Source organism: Schistocerca cancellata, chromosome 5 (assembly GCF_023864275.1).
Source record: "Schistocerca cancellata isolate TAMUIC-IGC-003103 chromosome 5, iqSchCanc2.1, whole genome shotgun sequence".
Taxonomy (NCBI): Eukaryota; Metazoa; Arthropoda; class Insecta; order Orthoptera; family Acrididae; genus Schistocerca; species Schistocerca cancellata.
Genome location: NC_064630.1, coordinates 640,464,297 through 640,481,571, shown reverse-complemented (window position 1 = coordinate 640,481,571; position 17,275 = coordinate 640,464,297). Strand labels below are relative to the sequence as shown.

The 17,275-nt window shown below is 38.5% G+C and overlaps 1 protein-coding gene across 1 annotated transcript in view; it reads right to left on the bottom strand.

Moving 5' to 3' along the window:
• Nucleotides 1-17,275, bottom strand: part of LOC126187914 (tyrosine-protein kinase hopscotch) — a 157,961-nt gene that overhangs the window by 47,762 nt on the left and 92,924 nt on the right. Inside the window, exons 12-13 of the mRNA XM_049929271.1 lie at nt 15,223-15,356; nt 8,396-8,560 (exon numbers count right to left, since the gene is read on the bottom strand). Coding sequence (XP_049785228.1) covers nt 8,396-8,560; nt 15,223-15,356 — 299 coding nt within the window. The remainder of the gene's footprint in view (nt 1-8,395; nt 8,561-15,222; nt 15,357-17,275) is intronic.

The following is a 17,275-nucleotide window of genomic DNA, read 5'->3' as shown; positions in this document are numbered from 1 at the left end:
CACTACCCTACTATACACCAGCATCCCTCATACCTGCAGTCTAGCTGTTACTCAACACTACCACGCCCAAAGTCTTTCACACTCCAAAACCAGTACCTCATTTCTCATACAGCTTACTAGCTTTACCCTAGCATACAACTAATTCTCCTATGCATGAAAGGTACACAAACAAATCAGCAGCACAGTCATGGGCACCCACATGGCACCCCCCTATGCCAACCTGTTTATGGGCCATCTAGAGAAAATCTTCTGCGTCTCCCAACTCCTGGTATGCTTCAGGTACTGGACTCAGGACCAATACACCCTATCCTCATTCCCTCACAATCTCACCACCTTCTCTCCCATCTGCTTCACCTTGTCCCCTCAATGCAGTGTGCCACATTCCTGCACATTGGCCTCCTCTCTTATGGCTCCATCTACACCTCTGTCCACATAAAACCCATCAACCACCAACAGTAGCTGCATTTTGACAACTGCTATGCATTTCACACCAAAAAATACCTCCCTTACAGCCTGGGTCCCTGGGGATGGTATACCAGCAGTGAAAAGAACTCTCTTGCCCAGAATGCTGAAGGTCTCCCAAAGGCCTTCACAGACAGGCACTACCACACAGACCAAGTCCCTAAACAGATTCCCCATGTCCTATCCTCACTCACTGCCAATCCTCCCACTACCTCCAAAAACTAGCTACAAAGGAGCATCCCCTTTGTCACCCAATACCACCCTAGGCTGGGTCAACTGAACCACATCCTTCATCAGGGCTATGATTATCTATCATCATGCTCTGAAATGAGGGATGTCCTACCCCAGTTTACTCCCACCCCTCCTAAAGTTGTGTTATGTCAACCAACAAACCTCCACAACACCCAAGCCCATCTCATGCCACTCCCAGTGCCAACCCCTTGCCACATGGGCCATATCTCTCGGGAAGACTCAGAGGCAAGATCTGCCCAATCCATCCACCCAGCAATTTATTCCAGTCATGTCACAGGCTTATTACACCCCATCAGAGGCTGGGCCACCTGTGAAAACAGCCATGTCATATACTAATCTGCTGCAATCATTGCACAGTTTTTTTTATATTGCTATGACAAACAACTATAATCCATTCATCATAAGAATAAACCTGATGTAAACAAACACAAAAGCGATGATTGGTCAGAAGCTGTAGCACACATACACTAGTGTTATTACTCTCTTGAAAGTAGGTCCTACTTGTGTATTAGATGTCTTATTACTACGTTACGTTAAATGAAACTTTAAGATATTCAAATGTATTAACAGTCATCAACATTTTTCTTAATCACACTTTAGCTACATAGTTTTCATTTCAAAAATCATGTACAGTCACAGCCTCTGCAACGTTGTGCTCTGATTGTCGTCGCACTGTTAATGCGCAGTATGAAAATGGCTGAGGCTGCTTTCTGTTCCATAGTGAAATACGCATGTGGAACACTGTTAAAAAGTGGCAAGAAACAGGCTGTTCTTAACGTCTTTCATAAATTTATGGAGATAATTGGCTTTGAAGTTTTCCCATGGTTGTATACAACACAGCTGATAAACACAGACACATTCAATGTGTAGTGCAGTTGGTAGTGTGATGGAGTGTGAACCAAATGCGCTAATTTGTGCAATGCTTCGAATGTCCCCAGTATCATTTTTTTTTCTTGTTCAATTTGAAATACCTATACCTCGCAATTATGAAACTCATCATCATTTTTTATGAATAATGCACACTTCTTGTTTCTAACTACATATTGGATGCGAAATTCCTGTTTCCATTCCAAATACAGCTTCTTAATTATCAAAGTTTTATGAAACACTGTTCATAAAAGTTGTTGAAATTAAGAAAACAAAACAATTTAATTTTTTAAGGCAAAAATGAAAAACCAAATCCTCTTTATCTGGACTATGTCCATCGTTTTATACCACAGAGGTAGATAAGTATCATAGAAACATGAAAAACAACCATTTTCAAAGCATTGTACAAATTCTGCATTTTTACATTTGCTACTTTACCATCAGAATATGAACCCAACAGAACTGATCTGGAGCAAAGCTGCGGGATTTGGCTCGAGTTGTAACAAGACTGTTAAGCTGCCAGACATACTGGAATGCTGACAGACTCATTCTCAACATAGCAGGTGACACTTCCAGAACTGAAATGTATTTCTTGGATTCGGATAAGGAAGGAGCTAAGAGATTACCAGACGATTGACTGTAAGTGATACCTTCAGTGGCTTCAATATTTAACTATACCGTGAAATCCTTCAATACTCTCTTACATGACACACAGCTTATGCAGAAAAATAGCCCTGTGGTTAAGTCAGGAATTTTTATCATTCTTGTTTTTAATTACGGTAGTACATTAGCTAAAAATTATAACGTGTTGCAGTTTTCATCTAGTCATCTTAGGAGCATATTGTGGGGGATTTGCAGTGTACTATTTCATATTATTTAAAAATTAAATGACATTCGAAGCTGTATTGCTCCTCTGCTCATCTCTTTTTTACGTGTGAACTGCAAGCTAGCTGTACCAGAGGACCTGCCAGTGCTGTCCAAGATAAATGTGCCGGTAAAGCTGTTGTCCCGTATTATCGCTAAGTTGATGTATGCGTAAGCACAGCACCACGTACTCTTATTATCAAAGTTGACAGTACTTGAGAAAGTTTGTCTGCAGTCCCACATGAAGCGGAAATCCAATGAGGTTCCAGCAAATGTGGAAGAATACATAGTGCAATGTTTACATCAGGTTTATTCTTATGATGAACGGATTATAACTGTCCACCAGTATGAACAGCCACTGCCAAACTGTGGCCAAAAGCAAAGTGGGCCAACATGTGGCACAACATGCAGCTGAACATAACATGCATGATTTCAATGGCTGCTTCACACCCTGGTCATCTGGATCCTCTCCTCCACCACTGGCTTTTCTGGATTGTGCAGATGGGAGATGAGCTGACAACACAATCTCTAGTCACAAAATCATCCTAGCCTCAACATACCATAACATACTGTCAGCACACCCTCCATACAACCGCTTTCACGTCCTCTGTCCTAACACAGCCTCCAAATTTATATACCCTCACCCTCTGCAATACGCTCTGCCAATGGACCCACTGGTCTTTTCCCCTTCTCTGCTCTTCTCCTTTTCCATCCTCCCTCCCTTCACCTCCCCCTCCCACTTCCACTTCCACTTCCATTTCCTCATTCACAAGCCTCGCAGGCTTATCTTGCCATCAGATAGTCCTTGGACACACTGCCACACATTTCTCACTGCTGTCTGCCCCCCCAACCCCCCCCCCCCCCACCCTCCCACCCATACTCTGCTATCCCTACCCCTTCCCCACACCACTCGGTACTGCTGTTTCAGATCGGTAGAGTGGTTGGAGATAGTGGGTATGTGTGCGTGAGATGTGCTTGCTTGTTTGAATATATATGGTGTGTGTGTATTTCCTTTCTGTAGAAGGCTTGGTGGAAAACTCAATATGTAACAGACTTTTTGTTGTGCCTGTTTCTAACTCAACATATCATCTTTACGGTGGGAAGAAATCTATCCTTTTCACAATATTTGCATTTGATTTTTTTCAGTCTTTTTAACAAGTCTCTCCCTAATTACATTTTATATTATCATTCTCACTTTATGTAAAGGATATGTTAAAAGTTATGTGTAAATATTCTGTCAGTTGGAAAAGAAAATTGTACTTAGAGTGATTCACTTGTTTCAGATGGTAGTTAGTTATAAGCAATACTATGTATAAAATTACACAAATAAAATGGTGTACTACCATATATACCCTAAGCATATTTTTACCCATCACATCATTTAATTCTGTCAATATACAATTAGATATGCTAATCAATTTATAATTGAAGTTAATTTTATTATGTATGTAGGTAGTCATGGATTCTTTTTTTGACTGAATTCCTAACCCATTTCTTTGTCATCTTAGACTGAGTGATGGATAATGGAAATCACCTATAGTTTTAGTATTATCTTTATGAATGTCATTGTTGTTTCCAAACTGTGACTTCTTGTTGACAGCAAACTTTATAAGGGAGTAAATACACTGTGTAGCTGTTATAAGTATGTTGAACTGTTTAAAACATTTATCCACAAGAGGTTATATAATTGACATTATGTATTATCCTTATTATAAATCTCTGGACAAAAAATACTTCTTTGTATTTTTCCTCAGTGATGAGCTGTGTCAGTTTCCCTGAATATAAGGTGATAAGACATTAGTGATCGGGGACAGGTACTTGGTAGTAGATAAAATAGAAGGAAAAGTAGTAGGAGAACATGGGCTAGGAGGAAAGGAATGTAAGAGGATGCTGGCTGGTTGAATTTTCCAGAGTATAGTTTCATCACCAACATTTGTTTTAAGAATCAGGTAATAAATTGTATATGAGGAACAGACTTGAAGGCACTGGAAAGGCAGAGATTTTGATAACAGATATTAAACTGTTAGATATTTTCATGGTAGATGAGGACTCAAACCATAATTTATTGGTCATGAAGAGCAGATTAAAACAGAAGAAATCACAAAAAGGTAGGAAATCAAGGAGGTCATTTGAAAGAACCAGGGGTGGTTGAGATTTTCTAAGGGAGAATGAGGCAACTACTCACTGAAAAAAGAGGAAATGGATAAAGTGAAAAAATTTGCCAGAGCACTGAAAGATGTAAGTTGGAACAAGGCCCCTGGAGTAGTGACGCTCCCTCAGAATAACTGAAATCCTTTGGAAAGCCAGCCATGACAAAGGTTTTTTACCTGGAGTGCAACATATATGAGACAGGTGAAATACCATCAGACTTCAATAAGACTGTAGTAATTACACTTTCAAAGAAGGCAGGCACTGACAAATGTGAAGATTATCAAACTACCAGATTAATAAGTTACGGTTGCCAAATACTGACACGAAGTATTTACAAAAGTATGGAAAAATTGATAGACTCTGACCTTGTGGAGGATCAGTTTGGATATTGGACACATTTAGGAACACACAAGGCACAATAACTCTATGACTTATTGTAGATGACATGTTAAGGAGAAGCAAACCTACGTTTATAGCATTTGTAGACTAAGAGAAAGCTTTTGAAAATGTTGACTGGAGTATTCGCTTTGAAATTTGGAATGTAGCAGGAGTTAAACACAGGGACTAAAAGGTTATCTAAAATGAGACTGCAGTTACAATATCTGAAGGACATGAAAAGATAAGCTGTGGGTGAGAAGGGAGTGAGGATGATGGTGATGTTTGGTTTGTAGGGCGTAGTCAGTGCCCGTACACATTCTCAATCTGTACACAAGCCAATCTAGCCACTTTCATGAATGATGATGGAATGATGAGGACAACACAAACACCCAGTCCCTGGGCAGAGAAAATCTCCAACCCAGCCAGGAATGAACCGGGACCCTGTGATCCACTAGCCACGAGCTGCGGACGGAGAAGGGAGTGAGGCAGGGTTGTGGCCCTTCCATGAAGCTATTCAACCCATGTACCGAAGCAGGAAAGGAAATGAATGATAATTGATGATTCTGTACTGGGAATATAATTTCAGGAAGAAGAAATAAAAACTTCGAGGTTTACCAAAAACATTGTATTTCTGTCAGAGGTAGCACAGGACTTGGAAGTGCAGATGAATGGACTGGTTTGAATCTTGTAAAGAGTATATAGAATTCACAACAACAAAAGGAAAACTAGGGTAATGGAATGTAGCTGAATCAACTCAGGAGATGCCTGTAGAACTGAATTAGGTAATGAGGCACTAAATGTAGTAGATGAGTTTTGTTATTTGTGCAGCAAAATAACTGCTGCCGGTTGAAGTAGAGAGAATATAAAATATAGACTGGCTACAGAAAGAAGGGCACTCCCCAAAAAAGAGTGGAATTTGTTAACATCTAATATAAATTTAAGTGTTAGAAAATATTTTCTAAAGATATTTGTCTCGGGTTTTGTCTTGTGCAGAACTAAAATGTCGAACATAAGCAGTTCAGACAAAAAGAGAATAGAAGTTTCTGACATGCGTTGATACAAATGAATGGTGATGATGGATAGATGTGAAAACCAATGGAGAGGTACTGACTGAATTGGGGAAAAATGCAATTTATGGCACAATTTTGCTAAATGAAGGCTCAGTTGATAGGATACAACTTAAGGCATCAAGGTGGTGGTGGTGGTGGTGGTTAGTGTTTAATGTCCTGTCGACAACGAGGTCATTAGAGACGGAGCGCAAGCTCAGGTTAGGGAAGGATTGGGAAGGAAATCGGCCGTGCCCTTTCAAAGGAACCATCCCGGCATTTGCCTGAAACGATTTAGAAAAATCACGGAAAACCTAAATCACGATGGCTGGAGACGGGATTGAACCGTCGTCCTCCCGAATGCGAGTCCAGTAAGGCATCAAGGACTCATCAATTTGGTAATGGAAGAAACAGAAGTATTTTCTATTGCCAACTTTGTTGACAGTCATTTAACTTATGGAGAAGATGGAGAAATGAGTGAAGAAGGCAAGAGTGTATAGTGTGAAGCTGTTCCAACCATTGAAAACCCAGCAAACAAATGTTTGTAACAGTGCACTGTGTTTTTGGCACAGAATGGTTACTGTGTTCTCACACCGAAGGTCATGGATCACAGTCTCCTGCTGCACAGCTGTGGAGGGAAGATGAGACTTTATAACTGGCACATGAGCTTCCATACGCAAGTACATGCAGTTTGCAATACCAGTAGGCAAATCTAACTGGGGTGCTCACTGCACATGGCATCAAAATTTATTGTACCTAGATCACCACTAAATGGTAAACAGTTTGGAACTGATAAATCATGAGCAAAGAGTTTAATTTTGTACCTGGTTTTGGAACAATGCACAAGTAACTCTAAATTATTGTTTGAAATGTTTTAGTAACTGACGACGCATATTTTATTTGCTTGGTATTTTCAATAGAAATAATACCCACAGATAGTTTCCATTTTCTAAGTCCTCCCAAAAAGACTCTCAAAGATGTGTTACGTCAGACACTTCAAAAAGTATTGCTAACACCTGATCAGAGCCCTCGTCACATTACAGAGTCATTTTACTGTTCTTAGATGACTGTTTTCCTGGAAAGCTGATAGTTTATCACAGCTTATCAGCTGGTCACCGAGATCTCCTAGCATCACTCAAGACTTTCATTAATAAAAATGAAGAATACGGTTTAATAAGTTTTATCAGTGTGGGCACCTAAATGAACTGGAGTGCCACATTGAAATTGCCAACTAAACTATTAAAGAAATGAAAGATTTGAGATACCTGCCAGCCGTGGTGGCCGAGCGGTTAAAGGCGCTACAGTCTGGAACCGCGCGGCCGCTACGGTCGCAGGTTCGAATCCTGCCTCGGGCACGGATGTGTGTGATGTCCTTAGGTTAGTTAGGTTTAAGTAGTTCTAAGTTCTAGGGGACTGACGACCTCAGAAGTTAAGTCCCATAGTGCTCAGAGCCATTTGAACCATTTTTTTGAGATACCTGTGAAGCTATAACAGCTGTGACATTTCAAGACTTCTTTTGGTGATGAATGCTTTCCCTGCCTGTGCTAGTCTTCCTGTTATATTCTCCCTGCTTCATCCAGCGTGTACTATTTCGCTTCAAACTTAGCAGAATTCCTTCATTTCACCTACTACAAGGTCACCAAATTTCATGTAAAGTTTGCCACTGATATAATTTCTGCTTCTCCTCTTTCTTCGATTTGCTTGTAATCGATATTCTGTGCTCAGTAGACTGTTCCTATAATTCTTCCTGACTGTCACAGAGGATAGCAATGTTATCAGTGAATTTGCTCATTATAACCTTTCACTGTGAATTTTATATCAATTATGGTCATTTCTTGTGTTACCTTTTTTGCACCTTTGATATACAGGTTGAACAAGAAAGGTGAAGGGCATTTCTGCACTAGACCCTTTTTAATCCAAGTGCTTCTGTCTTGGTCTTCCATTCTTATAGCTTTCTCTTGCATATATTGTATATGACCTATTTTTCTTGGGAATTTCAAACATTATGCAACATTTTATACAATCAAATGCTTTTTCTGTGTCAACAAATCTCATGAAAATGTCTCAATTTTTTATTAAGTCTTGCTCCCATTGTCAAGTGTAGAATCAAAAGAGCCTTTTTGGTGCCTTTGCCTTACTTAACAATGAACTGCTCATCATCTAACAGATCCTAAATTATCTTCTCCATTCTTCTTACTATTATTCTGTAATACAGAGGCATGTGGACCCCATTTTCAACAAATATTTAATATGAAACACAAACAGTCTCATTTGGAAGCATGGTAACTGACATAAAAACAATACTTATTTGCTCAAAATAATAACTTTAGAGAATTTTGAAATAAATCACATGTATTAACCACAAATCATCTTACCTGTCCAATTCTACCTTGTAAAACAACATTGTAGTCTTCATCCAGTTCAAATATAGCTTGCATTGTGGTAACACTATCAACAGAGGCATTGTCTTGTTGGAAGTTGAAATTTGTTAATATAGATGATATGTCTGGTGTCAGTAGCTCCTCTTCCGAATACTGGTCCTGTACAAATCATGACAAACATTCAATCTCTGACATTTGTGCAGAAATTTCAGTAACTGATTTAAAAACTATAGCTAGCAGTCAAAAGAAAACATAATTTTAATGGTACATACTCAGTACATCATTACCAGTAAGAGGGGAAGGGGTGAGAAATGTCTAAAAATGGCCCTCACTACAGAACTAATGAAAAATTATCTAAATAGCAAGAAAACATAAGTTATTAAGGTCATAAAAATGAGGCACTATTGTATTATGAATTTTTGTTTTGATAACTCATTTCTTTTTATTTTAAACAACATACTTTAAATAATTTTGGTGCTGTGTGTTTAATTTACACTTACTCTTCAATCAATTACTAACCAACTCTCTTGTCAAACAGGACAGAAAGGAACATTTCATGCAACAATACTGCACATTTTGATGAAAACTTCAGGATGTCAGATGTGGTTAACATTATTTATTAGATGCAATATCTTCACAAGTAAACATCTTCCTGCATCTCAGACATAACTGCATAAAATTGAGAATGTTGCTTTACATAATAAATAACATTTTTTCCATTATATACCATGGATCTTGCCACAGTCGACTCGCTGTCATGCTTGAGTGAGACAGCCAGCTATATCTGTGGAGAGAACAGACTTTCATATGGTTCCTGATGAGGGGCAAGGGCAACAGTCTGGACGACTGACTAACATGACTTTATAACACTAGCCAATAACGCCTTGCCATGTTGGTACTGCGAACAACTGAAAGCAAACCGAAACTATAAATGTTCCATTTTCTGAGGAAATGCAGCTGTACTGTATGGTTTAATGATGATAGCATTCTATTGAGCAAAATACTAAACAGATAAAATAGTTCCATATATTGATCAGAGGTGGGGACAACACAGGATAATGATGTTACCAGTCTAGAGGTTGGATCAGGTACTGTCATTTGATTAATTTAGGGAGGATCAAAATTTAAAAAGATACAGAGGGAAACTGCACCAAGCAGCAGCATGAAGAACACGGCTTAAGGTCAGGTGAGTACGTTATTGTAAATAGTCTTCACGGGTTTGCTGCAGGATCAAGTTGTGCAAATTCCACAATATTTCCTTGGAGCAACTGTCCGACATCTTTAAGTGGTTCAACCTTGCTGGTGGAGTCGCACCTAACCACCAGCAAGGTTGAACCACCTGAAGATGTAGTCGGACAGTTGCTCTGAGGAAATATTGTGGAATTTGCACAACGTGATCCGGTGGCAAACCCTTGAAGACTATTTACAACACATCCGCCGGGAAATCTTGAAGAGTACATTATTAATGACATAAAATCAAATAAGGTAACATACGAGTAGCAAAAATAATGAATAAGAAAATACAAATGCAAATAAGCTTCTACGAGCAGCATAATGAACACATTATCACAGCCAAAGCAGACACAGCATCCCAACAGTAGAAAAAGTTAATATGCCTACAACCTATGTCAGTGAACTGAAGAAACTGTAAATTAGACAAATTGTTCAGACATTTAAAGGAGATCGATAATTGCAATTAAATATTAGGAGAAGGAAATTAAGAAAAAATAGTACACGAATGTAGGCTGGGGGAGAGGAACACAAGGGGATGCCACCCGGTAAAATTTTGCACAGAGTGCAATTAGAAAATTGGAAACTGTACAAACAGCAGTAATTAACATTGTATACACAAAAAATACTTGAAGACACCAGTAGGTTTCAAATAGTTTATACAGGTGTTAGTGGTCTAGACCTGTAGTCACGAGATTATGACTTTAGCTAGTAATCAAATCCTTTTGAATTCTGCATTACATCCCAGCCACTGCTAAAATTTTGAATAAGAATCACCAGCAATGGTGGCATAATGTTTCTGGTATAAGAAGTCATCCTTGTTTTGCCTAAGGTCCGTCAACGAGAGAGACAAAGTTTCAGGGTAACCTCTTGCTCTTGGGCTGGGGAAACTGCCCCTAAAATGAGGACAAATCGGATATGATCAACAGCCAGAGGTTGCAGATGGCAACAGAAACCACTGTGTTAAAGACACATAAGGCAGTACATGCGGCCTGCAATTGAAAAAGTGTCATGATATCATTCCAGTAGCAAAAGATTATGGAACAGTCACTCATTTAGATCTGTAGAAGGCAACTGCCAAAAGGGAAGTTAACCATGAGAAAAGATTGAGTGGTCATCGAAAGAGTAACACTCTAGAAGTTGGAGCGTGGAAAGTCAGAATTCTGAATATGGCATGCAAGCTAGAAAATATAAAAATGGAAATGCAGAGACTCAGTATAGGTGTAGTGGAGGTCAGTGAAGTGAAATGAAAATAAGGAAAAATTTCTGGTCAGATGAATATAAGGTAATATCAACAGCTGCAAAAAAGAGGTAGTGGTATACTACAATTTGGTAAAAGAATTCATAGAGGATGAAGTAATTATTTGAGTATGAATTAATTTTGTGTTTCTTTTTTTATTCTATGTATATATAACAAAATGTGTTGTTGTTATTATGCTGTTATTAACATCAGCTGGTGAAATTTTACCACAATGGCGACATGATTCACGTAGCACAACCAATGTTTTACATTATGTATGCTATGAGAATCGTAAACCACAACTGACAATTCACTGTAATTCCATCAGAAACACACAAGAATGGAAGATCAGTTTAATGAAATGGGTCATGTCCTGAATGAAGGCTATAAGACGAACATCGACAAAAAGAAAACAAGGGTACTGAAGTTTATTCAAATTAAATCTATGATGCTAAAGGATTATATTAGTAAATGACACACAAAAATCTGTTGATGAGTTGTGCCATTTCTGCATCAAAATAACTGATTTTGACCAAAATAAACAAGATATAAAATGAAGGACTGAAGGTTGCCAATAGCAGAGCAAGCATTCTGAAAGAGAGAAACTTGTTAACATCTAATTAAAACTTAAGCCTTGGGAACTTTTTTCTAAAAACATTAGTATAGAATGTAGTTTATTATAGAAATGAAACATGAACTATATACCTTGCAGACAGGAAAAGTATATAGAAGCTGAAAATTAGATGGCTAGATTGGATAACTAATTAAATGGTACAAAATTGAATCACAGAGATAATTCATGGCCAACATCACGAATAGAAGGGATCAGCTGGTAGGACACATCCCACAGCATCAGAGAATAATCAATTTGGGAATGGTAGGTAGTAAAAATTGTAGAGGGAGACCAAGGCACAAATATGGTATATAAATTCAAATGGGTGTTGCAAGAGTTCCCACAATGAAACTGTATCTTGAAGTCTGGCACGAAATCCAAAGAGATTCTGATTATATGTAAAGTACATCGGTGGCAAGACACAATCAATACCTTAGATGCACGCCAGTGACTCTAATGTTACTGATGACAGTGCCACTAAAGGAGTTATAAAATGTGGTTTTTTGAAATTACTCCACCAAAGAAGACAAAGTAAATACTCTAGAATTCAAATCCATAACTGCTGCCAACATCAAGTAAGTGAGAATGAGATAGCTTTCGTGTAGTAAAGCAGCCTAAATTGCTTAATAAAGGCAAGTCCTCTGATCCTCATAGTACACAATTAAATTCCTTTCAGAGTATACAAATATAATAGCTCTGTACTTAACAATCATATACAACCACTTGCTTAATGAAAGATTTGTAACTAAAGACTGAAAAGTTACACAAGTCACACCAATACTCAAGAAAGGAAATATAAGTAATTCACTGAATTAAAAACCCTTATCACTGATGTCATTTTGCAGTAGGATTTGGAACAATTACTGTATTCAGTCATTATGAATTACCTTCGAGAAAATCATCTATTGACACACAGTCAGCACAGATTCAGAAAATATCATTCTTGTGGAACAGAACTAGCTCTTTATTCTCACGAAGCAATGAGTGCTATTAACAGAGATTTCAAACTGATTCTATATTTCCACAAGGCTTTTGATACTATTCATCATAATCGGCTTCTTATCAAACTGCGTGCCTACGGAGTATCGCCTCAGTTGTGTGACTGGATTTGTGATTACCTTTCAGGAAGGTCACAGTTCATAGTAATAGATGGAAAGCCATCAAGCATAACAGAAGTGATGTTTGGCATTCCCCAAGAAATACTATAGGCCTTCTGCTGTTTCTAATCTATATAAATGATTAGGAGACAGTCTGAACAGCCATCTTAAATTGTTTGCAAATGACACTTATTTAACATCTAGTAAAGTCATCTGAAGACCAACACCAACTGCAAAATGATTTAGACATGATATTGTATGGTACGAGTACTAAAAGGAATGTATTAAATTTCAGTTACATGATTAATCGCAAAAATCTAAAGGCTGTCAATTCAACTAAATACCTAGGAATAACAATTATGAACAACTTAAACAGGAATGATTACATAGCTAATGTAGTGGGGAATGTGAACCAAAGACTGTGATTTATTGTAGATGACTTAGAATATGCAACATGCCTACTAAAAGAGCCTGCCTTACTATACTTGGCTGCCCCCTGGTACAGTACTGCTGTGTGATATGGGATCCTTACCAGCTGGGACTGACAAAGAACATTGAAAAAGTTCAAAGGACAGTTTTTTTTTTGTTTTATCGCAAAATAGATGAGAAAGAGTTAAGAATATGACACGTGAGTTGGAGTGGTAATCATTAAAAAGAGGAGTTTTCCATTGTGATGACATCTTTTGGTGAAATTTCCATCTCCAACTCTTTCCTCTGAAGATGAAAATATTTTGTTGAATTCACCTATACAGGGTGTTACAAAAAGGTACGGCCAAACTTTCAGGAAACATTCCTCACACACAAATAAAGAAAAGATGTTATGCGTCCGGAAACACTTAATTTCCATGTTAGAGCTCATTTTAGTTTCGTCAGTATGTACTGTACTTCCTCGATTCTCCGCCAGTTGGCCAAATTGAAGGAAGGTAATATTGACTTCGGTGCTTGTGTTGACATGCGACTCATTGCTCTACAGTACTAGCATCAAGCACATCAGTACGTAGCATCAACAGGTTAGTGTGGTTTTGCAGTCAGTGCAATGTTTACAAATGCGGAGTTGGCAGACGCCCATTTGATGTATGGATTAGCACGGGGCAATAGCCAAGGTGCGGTACGTTTGTATCGAGACAGATTTCCAGAACGAAGGTGTCCTGACAAGAAGATGTTCGAAGCAATTGATCTGCGTCTTAGGGAGCACGGAACATTCCAGCCTATGACTCGCGACTGGGGAAGACCTAGAACGACGAGGACACCTGCAATGGATGAGGCAATTCTTCGTGCAGTTGACGATAACCCTAATGTCAGCGTTAGAGAAGTTGCTGCTGTACAACGTAATGTTGACCATGTCACTGTATGGAGAGTGCTCCGGGAGAACCAGTTGTTTCCGTACCATGTACAACGTGTGCAGGCACTATCAGCTGCTGATTGGCCTCCATGGGTACACTTCTGCGAATGGTTCATCCAACAATGTGTCAATCCTCATTTCAGTGCAAATGTTCTCTTTATGGATGAGGCTTCATTCCAACGTGATCAAATTGTAAATTTTCACAATCAACATGTGTGGGCTGACGAGAATCCGCACGCAATTGTGCAGTCACGTAATCAACACAGATTTTCTGTGAACGTTTGGGCAGGCATTGTTGGTGATGTCTTGATTGGGCCCCATGTTCTTCCACCTACGCTCAATGGAGTACGTTATCATGATTTCATACGGGATACTCTACCTGTGCTGCTAGAACATGTGCCTCTAAAAGTACGACACAACATGTGGTACACGCACGATGGAGCTCCTGCACATTTCAGTCGAAGTGTTCGTATGCTTCTCAACAACAGATTCGGTGACCGATGGATTGGTAGAGGTGGACCAATTCCATGGCCTCCACACTCTCCTGACCTCAACCCTCTTGACTTTCATTTATGGGGGCATTTGAAAGCTCTTGTCTACGCAACCCCGGTACCAAATGTAGAGACTCTTCGTGCTCGTATTGTGGACAGCTGTGATACAATACGCCATTATCCAGGGCTGCATCAGCGCATCAGGGATTCCATGCGACGTAGGGTGGATGCATGTATCCTCGCTAACAGAGGACATTTTGAACATTTCCTGTAACAAAGTGTCTGAAGTCACGCTGGTACGTTCTGTTGCTGTGTGTTTCCATTCCATGATTAACGTGATTTGAACAGAAGTAATAAAATGAGCTGTAACATGGAAAGTAAGCATTTCCGGACCCATGTCCACATAACATATTTTCTTTCTTTGTGCGTGAGGAATGTTTCTTGAAAGTTTGGCCGTGCCATTTGGAACACCTTGTATAGGGAGAATTGATCATAGTAATAAAACAAGAGAAATCAGAGCTTGCACAGAATGACTGAAGTGTTCATTTTTCTCACACACAGTTCGAGAGTGGAACGGTAGAGAAGTAGAGTGAAAGGCATTTAACTGTGAATTGCAGAGTAGTCATGTGGATGTAGAACCTGTTGCTCACATTAAAACCACTGTGAGTGTAGTATTAATTAATTACTGGAGATGGAAAAGGGTACTATTCTGACACAATATGTATTACTGTGCATCTCGCTCACTGTGTAAGTAACAGACATAATCCAAAATTTCATACTTATCACGAAATGCAATCGATAAACTTACCTTTGATTCTCTGTCTAGTAACCACGCACCTTCCAAGCTACTGCCTCCACTATATCGTGTTGAAAGACCACCTATTGACACATTATCTCCATCCAGAGTCCCATTGACTCTCGGATAATCAAGATCTGTCATTTCTGAAAATTAAATTTTAATTACTTATTCTGCATGTCACTGTTACTGCGGCTTTGAAAAAGGGGGAAAAAACACATTTTTTTGTTCGGTTGATATTTTAAATGTTTTCTATGTTACCTTACATATTCAAGATTGGTATTTTGATTTTCAGGTGTGAAACACAGTACTAGCAAAATAAAGAAAAATACATTAAAAAATTATGTTCAGAAAGTACAAAAGCTGACAACAAATGATCTCCAATTTTAAAAGAAATGATATACAAATTCTTGTGGCTTACTGGAAATCAATATCAAGTATGTATGTAGCAAAGGTCTCCTTATTTATTGTGGACTAAAGTACTAGTAAATTTAGGTTTTTTTCTGTAGTTCTCAGTTAATTCAGCACATGTGTCTGGTGGCCAATAGAAGTATTCAATTACTTCTTTTATCCTATTCTTGATAGTTATTCTGAACTGAATCATTTGCATGAAGACTTAATTGCTACTTCAGTTGACTAAAAATTCTTATCTATTGCTGTGAATACAGCACCTCCCATATCATGGAGCCTTTCATTTGGTATATGTTAAATGAGTCCCACATATCTGTCATCATTTATGGCAATTATTTATTATTATTGTTATTATTATTATTATTATTATTATTATCATGTCTCAGTATTGTACAACAACATCAGGCACTATTTTTCTTCAATGCTTTCACAGTGGATCACTAATGTAATATGATACACCAATTCCTTATCTGTTGGGGGCATTTTTTGGGGGCTGGTATACATGAAACATGATAAGGGACACAGAATACCCAACATATATAAATTACCATGCAGATAATTTGTCACTGCAGAAGATAAACTACAAAGTGAGCACCAATTTATATTCAATGATACAGGATGTATAAAAAAGAATCGCCAAATAAAAATAAAAAAAAATAAAAACTCTGTTATTTGAGATATGCACTTGAAGAATGTATTATAGGAAAGAGCAAACTGTAGGGTTTTACATGGTTCCCACTAGGTAACAGCAGTGTAGGCCCACTTCAGTTCTAGTAAAAATGGTGTTGTTACAACAGAAAGTGTTTTGTGTTCTATGTTTTGTGCAGTGCAGGTCAGTAATAAATGTTCAGAATGACTTTTGTACTAGGTATGGTGTGGATCCTCCTAGAGCACAGAGCATTAGACAATGGCATGAACAATCCCAAGAAACAGGATTTTTGTGTAAAGGCAAATTGCCGGGACATCCCCGAGTGTCTGACACAGACATTGAACACATCCACCTTAGTACCATAAGGTGTCTGCAGAAATCCGTTTGCAATGCAGCTCACCATGCTATCGATGTCCGTTTGGAGTGTTTTGGGTCGACATTTATACATGAAACCATACAAAATTCAGTAACTCCGAGCTCTTTGTGAAGGTGACAAACAACAATGTTAGGAGTTCTGTAATTTCATTCTTGGCAAGATGGAGGATGATAGTTTTCTTCCACACTTAGTGTTTAGTGATGAAGCAACATTACACTTAAATGGAAAGGCGAACTGTCATAATGTGAGAATATGGGGTACGGAACAATCAAATGAAGTTGTACAACATGAGAGGAACTATCCAAAATTTAATGTGTTTTGTGCAGTTTTCATGGGAAAAGGTATATGGTCCATTTTTCTTTGCAGAGAACACTGTTATAGGAAGCATATATCTCGATATGCTTGAGAACTTTCTTTTCACACAGTTGAAGACTTCATTTACCAACAGGATAGGGCACTGCCACAATGACATCTGGAAGTGCAGGAATTTTTAAATCAAAAGATTACTGAACAATGGATTGGTCGCACTGAACCAAATGATTCAGCCTTACATTACTGGCCTCTAAGGTCACCGGACTTGACTGTATGGGATTATTTCTTGTGGGGGTTTATAAAAGACTGTTTATGTG